Here is a 14,160-nt window from a genome sequence, read left to right as displayed (position 1 = left end):
TTAAACCTTGGTAAATCAAGAGGATGAATGAAGTATTGGGAAAATTTACTGATATCAAACCTCCCTTCTCCTTGGTCTGGAAATGGAAGTGTTCTTCTGGCTGATCTGAGGATGGGGCAGGATCTGGACTAATAAGCATTATCCAAGGCCTTTTGACAACTCTTTTAATCCATGTTGTCTCCACAGTCATTCACTGTGTTCTCTTCAGAGTCTTAAATGCTTCTAGTCAGCCACTTATTCAAAAAAAAAAAAAAGGATTGAAATTCAACTACAAAGGCAAAACAAAAGTCACAAGAAACTCGATAGCAGTCCTCACCAATGGGTCTGAGACTGCAGTTGACAGGAGTTAGATAATTTGAGGGAGTGAACAACTCAGAATCTGATCAGATGATAAGACTTGGTCTCCCTGTTGACCAAGAAGGGGAACTCTAAGAGACTCCAAGTGACTAAAAATTTCCTGCTGTGGCCCTTATATGACATGGCCCCTGCAGCTGTTGTTCCCCCATTCTTGATAAAACCCAAATCAAGATCGATTCCACTTCATTCCTCTAATTCTTCCCATCTTACTGATGCTCTGGTCAATTTTCTTCTACACCTGCTGACTATGGTTTTACTGTTTGACAACTTTGTGTCCACTGTGAACAAAGAATGCAAGGGGATAATGAACAACTGAAAACCATTGTTGTGTTAGGGTAGTGAGACTATTAAGACTTGTTTCCTATTTTCCAAATTTTCTCTAAGGTAGTTACATCATCTTCACAGTAATTATATCTCCTAATAAAAACGGGAAGGGATGCATTACTCAGTTCCTACACAATTATAACCACTCCAAGAAAAGATTTCCAAGAACATCTTAAGAATTTGATGTTTTCCACATAGTTACTCAAGGTAAGTCTTGAGTCACCTGGAATATTGGTTTCTCTAAACTTTTTCTTTACTTAAAAAATAGGGTGGGAGGGAGACGCAAGAGGGAGGAGATATGGGGATATCTGTATATGTATAGCTGATTCACTTTGTTATAAAGCAGAAACTAACATCATTGTAAAGCAATTATACTCCAATAAAGATGTTAAAAAAAAAGTAGCCTATTTCTCCAGCAGAAACATGAATATTTGGTTTAGAAATGACCAACGAAAGCTTTGATTTCCTGCCACCTACTCTTCTCCAAAATGCCAAATTAATGGCATCTGATCCTAACAAAGTGAGGCATCCACATCTAAAAATCTCTTTATAATGGGGGTAGGGAGAGAGGGGGAAAACGCAAGGGTAATTTTTTCCCAATATGTTTGTCATTATTATAGGTTATATATACAGAAGGAAAGTTAATTAAGCTTTAAAAAAAAAATCCATCACACATCAATGGCCGCATTTTAATGAGTACAAAAAGTTGAGGTGTTTACTACCAATTAAAGTGGTTTTTAAATAAGCATTAATTAACACAGAAATTCAGAAGAAAGTTATACCTTGTCAAAGAAAGGCCAGTGCAGGCTATGCCCACTTCTGCTCCCATTCATATTCAGATAGTAATTACCACCAACCCTATATTTTCCATAATAATGAGGAGATGCTGTCATGTCTATCAAACAACAACACACCACAAAAGTGGTAGAATTAGAAATTCTCAACCTGAAGTAAACTTTTCAAATTTTTTCCTTCTGGGCTTTTCCCTCATCCGTGTCAGAGTTATTCAAAGAGGAGGATGGCCTGATTTTAATGGTGAGTTTCTCTTTCTTTTTCCCCCTTTTGTAGGGAGCACTGTGTAAGGAGTACTCACTGGTCAAGTCTACATCAGTAAATCAGAACAATTACCCAATCATGATTTAAGAGGGCCTGCAGTTCTTCCTTTGTTTCTTAATAATTATGTTAATGTGCATAATACTACTCTCTCTATCCCATTTCCTTTTAGAAAATATTGTCTATCATAAGGTGGTAAGGAGGAGAAGGACGTAAAATCTTTAAAACCCACAACCTAACTAGCACACAGTCTGATGGATGGTCTCATCCTTAAGTGGAAAGTAATGGGGAGTATGCTGGAGTTTGGGGCAGCACCTAGGAAGACGTCATGGGGGTGGTCACAGGAAAGGGGTTCTCAAGCACCTCGAGGCAACACGTTCCAGAGATTGAGCCTCAACCTCACAAATCAGATTTTCTTACTGATGACCTTATTCTTACCAAACTCACATACAATTAGCCAATGAATCAGTATATTAATTTACTAATCTTTAATGGAAGAGTTCAGAAATTCCCTTTTTAGAGCTTGGAATTCTCATGCTTCCTCTCCAGGTGATCCCCCTCCCAATATCAATGTGTTTATTAGGAAAGGAAGCTGAGTTATTAATCAGAAGGCCCCTTGGTGAACTCAGAATTGGAACAGGAAAGCAGAATGGTGTGGGAGGGTTCTGCTCAATGGAATTTCCCCTCTGCACAACAGGGAACCTCTTTTCTTGTGGGCAAAACACTCTAATCCTTTGCATGCAGTGCCTCTGCCTTATACAGTGCAAATGTGCCAAGTTGGTCTCTCTGGACTCCAATTTTCAGTGAAGATTCCTCCCCTGTTTCACTGGTACATATTTTGCTTTATCTAACAGTAAAGTTCCTCCCTTTGTGGTAATTTAATTAGTCAAATTCTCACCATGCGAGAAGCTCCTCACAGCCACAGTCTTTAATGATCCAAGGATAGAACACCAAACAAGAAAGATCAATTCCAGGAGTTTGCATTGGACATGTTTTCGATCAAGTTGGCTAAGTTGCTGTAGAGTCGATTCTTGAAGCTAAAGGGGGAGAGGAGGCAGTGGAAGAGACTTCATCATCTCCCAGAGAGGGGTGGTTTCTCCCCAGTGTGCAAGAAGGTGACAGGATGCTTCCACAAGTTCGCACAAAGAAGTGGGAGGGAATCTACCAGTCTTCTTGAGCCTTGAATTATGCATGAATAAAGAGATGGATGAAGAGATGGTTTGATTATGTGGCCTTTTAGTTGCCAGAGTGTATTTTCAGTGCATCCCCGGCAGGCTGTGGTAGCTTCAGAATTTCTATTTATAAGACAGGTTTAGGGAGCAATCCAGTTGGAAGGGGCTTAGAGAACTTGTCTGGAAGCCACATTTGCAAAGCAGACATGCCATTTTTACCTAGATTGAACGTTTCTTGGAGTGGCCTGGGGGTGCTGATGAACACTGAGGGAGGAAATGAGGACTCTGCCCGTTGCTATGGGATTACTGAGGGTGGGAGCCAGGTCTAATTTATCTTTTTTTTTTTTTTTTTTTGGCTGCACTGCGTCTTCAGTTGCTGTGCGTGGGCTTTCTCTAGTTGTGGTGAGCGGGGGCTACTCTTCATGCATTGCGTAGGCTTCTCATCCCGGTAGCTTCTCTTGTTGCAGAGCATGGGCTCTAGGCGTGGGGGCTTCAGTAGTTGTAGCACATGGGCTCAGTATTTGTGCCACGTGGGCTCTAGAGCACAGGCTCAGTAGTGGTGGCGCACAGGCTTAATTGCCCCACGGCATGTGGGATCTTCCTGGACCAGGGCTTGAACCCGTGTCCCCTGCATTGGCAGGCAGATTCTTAACCACTGTGCCACCAGGGAAGCCCCTAATTTATCTTTTATCTTTGAATCATGTAAATGCCTAGCAGGATGAGTAGTATAAGACAAGTGTTCAAAATTTTTATTAAATGAATGATGAGTGAGTTTTTAGTTCCATGTTAAAGTTGGTTAGTTCATGCCTGGGTTTGATTCCCTTATAAGCCCACTGGCTTCCCTCCTGTTTCATGACTAGTGACTGCATTCTTAATTTGTACCAAACAACTGGTATACCTTCCCTTGTCACAACCAGGCGCAGGAAGAGGCTGATAATGGACCAGCAAAAAGCTACAAAGAAAAATCTCAAAAACCCAGGAATTTAGTTGGAAAGAGAACAGGCTGAATTGACACAGGAGAGAAGGAGTGGCTGGTAATCAGTGTGCAGTAGGAAGCATACCGTGGCCCACAGCTCACTGACGAGCCACAGAGCACAAATATCCTGCCATTCAAGTTGTAGGCACTCTCCATCATACTTTTTTTAAAAAAAATACAGCTGTTCACTGTTGACACTCACCTCCATCTTATCTGATCCATTTGTACAGGAATAAACAGGCTTTGAAGAACAGTTAAGTACCAGTGTGCTTCTTAGGAGAGAACAGTAAAAGGCTGGCAACCCCTCAAATTCCAGAAGTATGAAAATCTCCTACCAGGGCTGCCACTTTGGCCTTTGCTTTTTTCTCATTCTTTTCACTGCCGTTGCTTTTATAGGAAAATACTCGTTTAGGGCACGGTTTAAACATGCAGTCAATTGTACTTCTTTTTGGAAAAGTGTGCAATTTCCCCCCATAGCACAGAGTTGGGTAACATGCCTCCTTGGTCAAGTCTGGCAAAAGGAAGTGCCTCTTTTTCTGAAATTCCTCAGTTATGTTACCTTTATCTGGCCTTATTAAAATGGAAAGAACTTCCCCTATGTGTGTCCCATTCTTCTATTTATCAGACTAGGGATAGATTGTGCCTTTCCACTCAATTTGGACAATGAACTGAGTTTCATTTTTATTTATGGGCTTCATAAATCCGTTTCACTTGCTGCTTTTCATGCCCCAGTTCCACGCTGTTGTGCTGGGATTTCCCACCCTGCCAGGCAATTAAACCAAAAACTCAGGGAAAAGAAATTTCTTTACAAAACTCTTTTAAATCCAAAATACACATAATCATCTCCATTTTGGGTCCAATATATTTAATGGACAGGGCCTTTAAGTCTTTTTTTTTTTTTTTTTTTTTTGAGCATCCAACTCTCCAGATTAATTCTTTCGCTGTCATAGCCAACCCCTCATTTGAGTTCTAAAAGTTAGTTCAAAATTCCAGGATGGAAAGCATGCTTAATTTTAAACCCTCTGTCTCCAGACCAGGTGCCAGGCTTGTGAGAAGGTACTACGGTGGCCATGTGGCTGATGGGCCTGAGGAACAGCAGGGGGTCACACACCATGATCACCTGAGCTCGGAGCAGGACGAGCCCAGAAACCTGGAACAGCACCAATAGTTCCATGTTCTATGCTGGATTAGATAAAACCGACAAACAAATAAACAAAAGCAGCCAAACCCAACCAGACAGACCAAACAGCACGCTTCTGCCTGATAAGGCTGCATCCAATAGGATCCAATCCCATCTAATAAAATTTATAGACTGGGCTCAGGTATAGTTCAATCCTGTTATACGTAAGTCTAAGAAAAGAAATCCAATAAAACTTTATTTAGACAGAGACCCAATAATCTGAATCTCACAATGCTCAGACACAGGCCAAGCTAAAGTTTACTTTGATGCTTTCTCTGATTCAATCTCACACCCACACACACATACATATATATGTGTGTGTGTGTGTGTGTGTGTGTGTGTGTGTGTGTGTGTGTGTGTGTGTATTTCAAGCAGAAGTGGGCAAAGAATGTTTAAAGCTGGCCCTACAAGGCTGTAAGCTACTTAAGACCAGGAACCATTGCTGGTCCCTCTTTGTGTTTAGTCCATCGAAGGTGCTGCAAGTTTGTTAGATTCATTGACCTGAAATTCTTTATATGTGAGGTGAGCAGGCTGCTTCAACTGTCATGCCACCAATCACTAGGGCTGACCCAGATGCTCTGGCTGACTGTGAAGGTGTCTCCTTTCTCTCTCTATGTGGAGCCTGGGAAAAGATAAACTAGAAAGTAAGAATTTGTAAGTGTGTGTATTGCACAATGTTGACACGGCCGACACAAGTGTTTTGGTCCAGCTGGCAGGTTTCTCCCTGGAGTAGAGGTGGGTGGATCAGAATGTGATAAGAATGTCACCAACCATTAGGATCATCCACCTCCCTTTGCAAACCACATAACCTTCTGTCTTCGAAGGTACTTGCCTAGTAGGGAGAAAACAGAGATCATATGAGTACCCTCATTCATTTAGCAGTTACTATTATTTTGGAAAATTAATAAACTGACATTCTGATTTATATCACAATCTTTTGAACCTTTGTTAATGTGGATCTATCTCCCTGAACCTGATGAATTATGGTGAATCAAGTTCTGGACCTGGCCAAGATGGGGTCTAGAGCCCGAATTGTGCTAGCAGAGCAGGGGTATAATACCATGGAACATCCTGCCTCAGCAGCCAGTCAGCCCCCCTAAACCTTTCTAATACTATATAACATCTCAGGAAATACTTAATTCTACCTTAGGGATACTGCATGCTAAAATGAGTAAGAGAAATATTAGCTAGAATAGCACTTTCTCTATCGCACTGGATTGCTAAACTGCACTGAAGTAAAATCCCTCAAAGAAAAAAATGGTGTTGCAAAAGAAAAAAAGAATCCCTTTCCTTAATAACACTGAACAGAGATGGGCCTGAACCAACATAGAGACTCAAGGCTGTTTCATAACATTGTGCAGGTTGTACACTGTACAAAGGCGCCATCAAAGAGGCACTTTTCATTCATAGGCATTGTTATAGATTTTTGTATTTACGCAGTAAATGCCCAAGGAAGGGCTGCCTTTTTCTAAATTGCACAAAGATAAAGGCTGGCAGTAGCTCTGTAGAAACTCATATCTAGTAAAAGGACAAGGTAGCCAACATCCTCTTTATTTCTATTTATATATTTTTTATGTTTTTATTTTTATTTATACATTTATATTTGTGTATATGTATTATGTGTATGTGTATATATATATATATATATGTATATATATATATATAGTATCCCCAAGAAGTCCCTCCATGTGCCCCACCCAATCATAATCCCTCCCTTCGCCCAAAGTAACAGTTATCCTGTTGTAGTTATCACTTCTTTCCATTTTAAAAATCATTTTATCATCAAAATGTGCATCTCTAGACACTATTGTTTAGACATGCCCTTAAAATTTTCAGTATCTTTCTTTTAATCTATGGGTTTCTCCTCCATCATTTTCATATCTTTATAAATTATCTGTTGAAGAATTCAGGCAATTTGACATATAGTTTCCCAATGTCTTGATGTTGCTGACTGCATACTCATGGAAAAGTTCAACATGTTCCTATGACTTCTGTATTTCCTGAAAATTGCAAGCTCAGTCCACTTAAGTATCAGACCGCTTTTGGATCCCCTCATGAAGGCTACAGGTGGTGTTTAGCAATAATACTATAGGAGACGCAAAATGTCTGGTTGTCTTTCTTTTTATAATCTTAGCAGCCATTGATGTTTAATGCTTGTATCCATCCATTAGGGGTTGCAAAATGGTGATAGTCTAATTCTATCACTTCTTTAACATTCTGTAGCTGGAATAACTCTATAAGAGACTCTGTCCCTCATTTACTATGTGGATACCCAGTGATACAGTTCATATAAAAATCAGTATAAATGCTTAATTCTTTCCCTTTATTTCCCAGTTTTCAAGATAATGAATTAGTTCTCTATAATTCTCTGAAGGTGATCATTCTTTGTAATATCATTATTAAATCATGGATTAAACATACATGATGGGTTTCGGTTTTTCTCATTACTAAAGGTCAAACTGTCCCATCTTTGGCCAGTAGAAGGCTCTGTGTCCTTTTGACATGACCCTAGAAATCTTGGATTGCTTCTTTGTTATCCAAGATGTTCCAGCTTTATTTTGTAAACTTTCTGCCCCAGACTTATTTCTCCAAGAAGCCATAATTTATTTTACAGAAAAATGGTATTTCAAAACCACAATCTGAGTGCTAGAGATGCTCTTTGCTAAATTAGACATAGTTTCTAAGACTTTCCAGTGGAATAAACTAGGAAATAGTATTGATTCAAAGGAAAAACATCTTATAAATGCATATTGGTGCTTTCTATTCAAATTCAACACTACAGAGCTTTTACCTAACCACTTCTCTGTAACATTGGAATCTTCTTTCTTCCATTCTGAGAATCCTGGTTCTTAAAAGCAGAAGGGATGATAGACTTAGAACATTTCACAATGACTTATTTGTTTTATCCCACGTTACACAGCAACAATCTCAGAATGACAACACTAATATCACCACCAACATGATTACCAAAAATATTTTTATATTTTTGTATATGCTCTCCCTACTTTCCCCATTAAAAAAATAGACCTACCAAATCTATACTGTCAGAGTATAAGGTCATTACACACTATACTCTTTCCCCCTTAGTCCTCCTTTAGTCCTAGTTCTAAGGGCAACTATTTACTTAATGCTTAAGTCTTCCCCCCACCCCACCCGGCACCGCACGGCACGTGGGATCTTAGTTCCCCAACCAGGGATCGAACCTGTGCCCCCTGCATCGGAAATGTGGAGTCTCAACCACTGAACCACCAGGGAAGTCCCCACTTAATGCTTAAGTCTTACGTTGGTGTCTTTCTCATCACCTCAGTCATCTACAATATATTCTCTAGTAGATTTCTCAGGAAGAGCTCATGCAAATAATACTCCATGAATACTCACATGTTGATAACTACTGTGCTCTTCATACTTAAAAGTTAGCTTTATTGGGTATAAAATCCTTGGCTCACTCTTTCTTTCCTTATTTTAAATACAGTTGACCCTTGTACAACACAAGGGTTAGGGGACCTGATCCTCCACACAGTAGAAAATTTAGGTATAACTTATATTTGGCACTCCATATCTGCAGTCCCTCTGTATCCACAGTTCCACACCTGCAGATTCAACCAACCATGGATGGTGTAGTAGTGTAGTATTTACTATTGAAAAACACATATAAGTGGACCCACAGAGTTCAAACCCATGTTGTTCAAGGGTTAACTCTATGTTGTTTCATTGTTCCCCCCTCAGTAAAACACTGTTGTTGAGAAGTGATTAATGATAATCTTTTCTCCTTTGTAAGTCATGTGCACTTTTTCTTCTAAAAGCTCAAAGGATTTCTTCCTTTTCTTGGTGTTAGTCATACTGTAGTCATTCTCAGGTATGCAGTGTGATACTTCTATATTTAGCTTCAATTTTTTTTTTTAATTTTCAGGAAAGTTTTCTTGAATTAGTTTTTCTAGTTCAATTGCCTTGCTTTGGTTTTCTTTGTGATCTCCTACCAACCATATATCCAATTTCCTTTGCCCACTTCAATATTTGGCACTTTTTCTTTAACCCTTTGTATCTCTTTCTCTCTTAATTTTTTTATTTAAAAAAATTTTCTGACATTCAGTTTCCGGTTCCACATGCAAGGAGCTTAGAAGTCACCACTCTATCCTAACAACAAGTAAAATTCTGAACAGACTGAAAAAACAACAGTTCTTCTTGGATCTGTAAGAGATGGGCAAGGACACAAGGCAAACTGCTGCTCCCAAGAATGGAGAGACAGACAAGTGAATACAGGGAGTCATGGCTTACCATAGCAGAAATTCACAAATGGAAGACTCAGGTGGGAACCTAGGCTGTGGTAGGAAAACCTGAATTGTAATTGACAAAGTGATAGAGGCTCAATGTGGACAAGCTTGAGACTTAAAAACTCCAGGGGACTCAGTCATTGGGGTCCCCTACAATATCATGAGATTTACCTCCAGAAACTCAACCAATTTATCAATTTATCAGAGAAAAATCCCCTCATGCTTCCATGCTCCCAGCAAGGGAGAGGGAAAGGAACCATTTTGAAATATGCCAGAGCATTCTGTTCTTCTTGACAAGACCTTCCCTCAGGGGAAACTAGTTAACCATAGCCTAACCTGCTGGGATATTATCAGAGCCTAACTGAGCTGGGGAAGGAAAATACCCAACTCCAGTCTCCTCTAGCCTCCATGTGGGAGAATGGAAATATCTAACTCCAGTCCATTCTAGCCATCCTGTCCTACCTAAGGGGGTTGAAAAAAACTAAGAAACTCTTGTGAATTTCACAGTCCAGAGCCATAGTTTCACTAAAAGAGTGAGACCTAATCACAGGACTATAGAATGCTTCCCCTCTCCCCATACTTCACAATGACATTACTAAAGGCTTATTTACAGCAGGTCATTTTACATAGTACATCATGTCTGGCTATCAAGAAAAAATTACAAAGCATACCAAAAGGCTGAAAACACAGAGCAAGCAACAGAACAGAGATGTTGGCATTACCACACTGCAAATTTAAAACAAGTATGATTAAAATTATAAGGACTCTAATGGGTAAAGTAGACAACATGGAAGAACAGATGGGCAATGTAAACAGATAAATGGAAATCCTAAGAAAGAACCAAAAAGAAATGCTAGCGATAAAAACAAAAACACTGTAACAGAAATGAAGAATATCTTTGATGGGCTTATTAGTAGACTGGACATAGCTGAGGAAGGAATATCTGAGCTAGAGGATATATCAAGAGAATCCTTGAAAACAGAAAAGCAAAGAGAACAAAGATTGGAAAAAAACCCAGAACTGAATATCCAAGGACTGTGGGGTAACTACAAAAGGTATAACATATATGTAATGGTAATACCAGAAGAGGAAAGAAACAGAAGAAATATTTGAAATAATAATAACAGAATGTCCCCCAAATTAATGTCAGACATCAAACCACAGATCCAGGAAGCTACACCTAGAGGAACAAAGATAGGACTCACATCTGACTTCTCCTTAGAAACCATGCAAGCAAGAAGAGAGTGGAGTGAAATATTTAAAGTGTTGAGAGAAAAAAGAATGCCAACCTAGAATTTTGTATCCTGAGAACTTAACATTCAAAAGTGAAAGATAAAAAAAGACCTCCTCGAACAAACAAAAACTGAGGGAATGGCTCAACATTCAAAAACTCATTAATGAATCCATCATAACAGGCTAAAAAAGAAAAATCACATGATCATATCAGTAGATACAGAAAAAGCATCTGACAAAATCTACCCCACATTCATAGACTCTCAGGGAAGTAGGAACAGACCGGAGCTTCCTCAGCTTGATGAAGCACATTTACAAACAATCTATAGGGAGGGATAAATTAGGAGGTTGGGATTAACATATACACAATACTATATATAAACTAGATAGCCAACATAGACCTACTGTATAGCACAGGGAACTATACTCAATATTCTGTAATAACCTAACTGAGAAAAGAATTTGAAAAAGAATAGAAATATGTATATGTATAACTGAATCACTTTGCTGTACATCTGAAACTAACACAACACTGTAAATCAACTATACTCCAATATAAAATAAAAATTAGGGAATTCCCTGGCAGTCCAGTGGTTAGGACTCCATGCTTTCACTGCTGAGGGCCTGGGTTCGATCCCTGGTCAGGGAACTAAGATCCCACAAGCTGCATGACACAGCCCAAAAAATAAAAAAATTAAAATTAAAAATTAAATTAAAATTTTAAAAAATCTACCCCACATTCATAAAGACTCTCAGTGAAGTAGGAATAGAGGGCAGCTTCCTCAGCTTGATAAAGCACATTTACAAAAACTCTATAGGGAGGGATAAATTAGGAGTTTGGGATTAACATATATACACTACTATATATAAAATAGATAACCAACATGGACCTACCGTACAGCACAGGGAACTATACTCAATTTTTTTTTTTTTTTAATTTTTATTATTTATTTATTATGTTTATTTTTGGCTGTGTTGGGTCTTCGTTTCTGTGCGAGGGCTTTCTCCAATTGCGGCGAGTGGGGGCCACTCTTCATCGCAGTGCGCGGGCCTCTCACTATCGCGGCCTCTCTTGTTGCAGAGCAGAGGCTCCAGACGCTCAGGCTCGGTAGTTGTGGCTCACGGGCCCAGTTGCTCCGCGGCATGTGGGATCTTCCCAGACCAGGGCTCGAACCCGTGTCCCCTGCATTGGCAGGCAGATTCTCAACCACTGCGCCACCAGGGAAGCCCTATACTCAATATTTTTAAAAAATCAATAAGGGAAAAGAATCTGAAAAAGAATATATATTTTTTTATATTTTATATATATATTAGATATATAATATATATAACTGAATCACTGTGCTGTACACCTGAAATTAACATGACACGTAAATCAACTGTACTTCAATTTTTAAAAAGTACAAAAAAAGAGATGAAAGTAAATAAAGTACTCCTTATTAAAAAAAAATCTACATCTGACATCATACTTAACGGTGAGAAACTCAAAGTTTCACACTAAGATCAGGTACAAGACAAGGATGTCCCCTCTCACTGTTCCTTTTCAACATCATACTGGAAGTTCTAAGCTAATGCAATAATACAAGACAAGGAAACAATAGGTATGCAGATGGGAAAAGGAGAAATAAAACTGTATTTGTTCACAGATGACATGATTAGCTATGCAGAAAATCAGAAAGAACTGACAAAAAAAACTCTTGGAACTAGTAAGCGATTATAGTGAGGTTGCAGGATACAATTTCCTATATACCACCAATGAACAAGTGAAATTTTAAGTTAAAAAACACAATGCCATTATATTAGCACCCCCCCGAAAATGAGATACTTTAGTATAAGTTGAACAAAAAGAAAAAGACAAGATCTTCATATGAGGAAAACTACAAAACTATGATGAACAAAGTCAAAGAACTAAATAAATGGAGAGGTATTTCATGTTCATAGATAAGAAGACTAAATATTGTCAAGATGTCAGTTCTTCCCACTTTGATCTATAGATTCAATGCAATCCCAATCAGAATCTCAGCAAGTTATTTTGTGGATATCAACAAACTGATTCTAAAGTTTATATGGAAAGGCAAAAGACCCAAAATACCCAACACAATATTGAAACACAAAGTTAGACAACTGACACTATCCAATTTAAAGATTTACTATAAAGCTACTGTAATCAAGACAGTATGGTATTGGTGAAAGAATGGACAAATAGATTGTTAAACAGAATAGAGACCCCAGAAGTATTAATAGAACCACATAAATACGGTTAACTGATTTTTGACAAAGAAGCTAAGGCAATACAATGGAGTCTTTTCAACAAATGGTACTGAAACAACTGAACATGCAAAAAAATGAATCCAGACACAGACCTTACACCCTTCACAAAAATTAACTCAAAATGGATAACAAACCTAAAGATTAAAAAAAAAAGACTATAAAATTCCTAGAATAAAAACCTAGATGAATTTAGGTATGGCAGTGACTTTTTAGATACCAGACCAAAAGCACTTTCCATGAAAGAAATAACTGATAAGCAGGACTTTGTTAAAATTTCAAATTTCTGCTCTGCAAAAGACAATGTCGAGAGAATGAGAAGACAACCCACAGACTGGGAGAAAATATTTGCAAAATACATATCTGATAAAGGACTGTTCTCCAAAATATACAAAGAACTCTTAAACTCAACAATAAGAAAATGAGCAACCTAATTTTTAAAATGGGCCAAAAACCTTAACAGGCACTTCACTAAAGAAGATACACAGATGGCAAATAAGCATATGAAAAGATGCTCCACATCATACGTCATCAGAGAAATGCAAATTAAAACCACAATGAGATACCACCACACACCTATTAGAATGCCCCAAATCTGCAACACTGACAACACCAAATGCTGGAGAGGATGTACAGCAATAGAAACTCTCATTCATTGCCAGTAGCAGTGCAAAATGGTACAGCCACTTTGGAAGACCATTGGACATTTTCTTACCAAACTAAACATACTTTTACCATACAATCCAGCAGTCAAGCTCCTTAGTGTTTATCCAAATGAGTTGAAAACTTATGTCCACACAAAAACCTACGCATGGATATTTATAGCAGCTTTATTCATGATGGCCCAACCATCTTGGAAGCAACCAAGATGTCCTTCAGCAGATGAATGGATAAATAAACTGTGGTACATCCAAACAACGGAAACTTATTAAGCCTTAAAAAGAAATGACCTGGGGACTTCCCTGGTGGCGCAGTGGTTAAGACGCCACCTGCCAATGCAGGGGACACAGGTTCAAGCCCTGGTCTGGGAAGATCCCACATGCCACGGAGCAACTAAGCCCGTGCACCACAACTACTGAGCCTGCACGCTAGAGCCCACGAGCCACAACTACTGAGCCCACGTGCCACAACTACTGAAGCCCGCGCACCTAGAGCCCGTGCTCTGCAACAGGAGAAGCCACCGCAATGAGAAGCCCGTGCACCACAACTAAGAGTAGCCCCTGCTCGCCGCAACTAGAGAAAGCCTGCATGCAGCAACGAAGACCCAACGCAGCCAAGAATTTAAAAAATAAACATAAGATAAAATAAAATAAAATAAATTTTTAA

The 14,160-nt window shown here is 39.0% G+C and overlaps 1 protein-coding gene across 1 annotated transcript in view; it reads right to left on the bottom strand.

Annotated features, from left to right (window-relative positions):
• Nucleotides 1-5,407: 5,407 nt before the first annotated feature.
• Nucleotides 5,408-14,160, bottom strand: part of RPS6KC1 (ribosomal protein S6 kinase C1) — a 229,085-nt gene continuing 220,332 nt past the window's right edge. Inside the window, exon 15 of the mRNA XM_082471434.1 lies at nt 5,408-5,894. Within this exon, the coding sequence (XP_082327560.1) occupies nt 5,826-5,894 (69 nt within the window). The 3' untranslated portion in view covers nt 5,408-5,825. The remainder of the gene's footprint in view (nt 5,895-14,160) is intronic.

The sequence above is a fragment of the Balaenoptera physalus genome (assembly GCF_965194825.1).
Source record: "Balaenoptera physalus genome assembly, chromosome: 1".
Lineage (NCBI taxonomy): Eukaryota > Metazoa > Chordata > Mammalia > Artiodactyla > Balaenopteridae > Balaenoptera > Balaenoptera physalus.
This window is presented reverse-complemented; position numbering and strand designations above follow the sequence as displayed.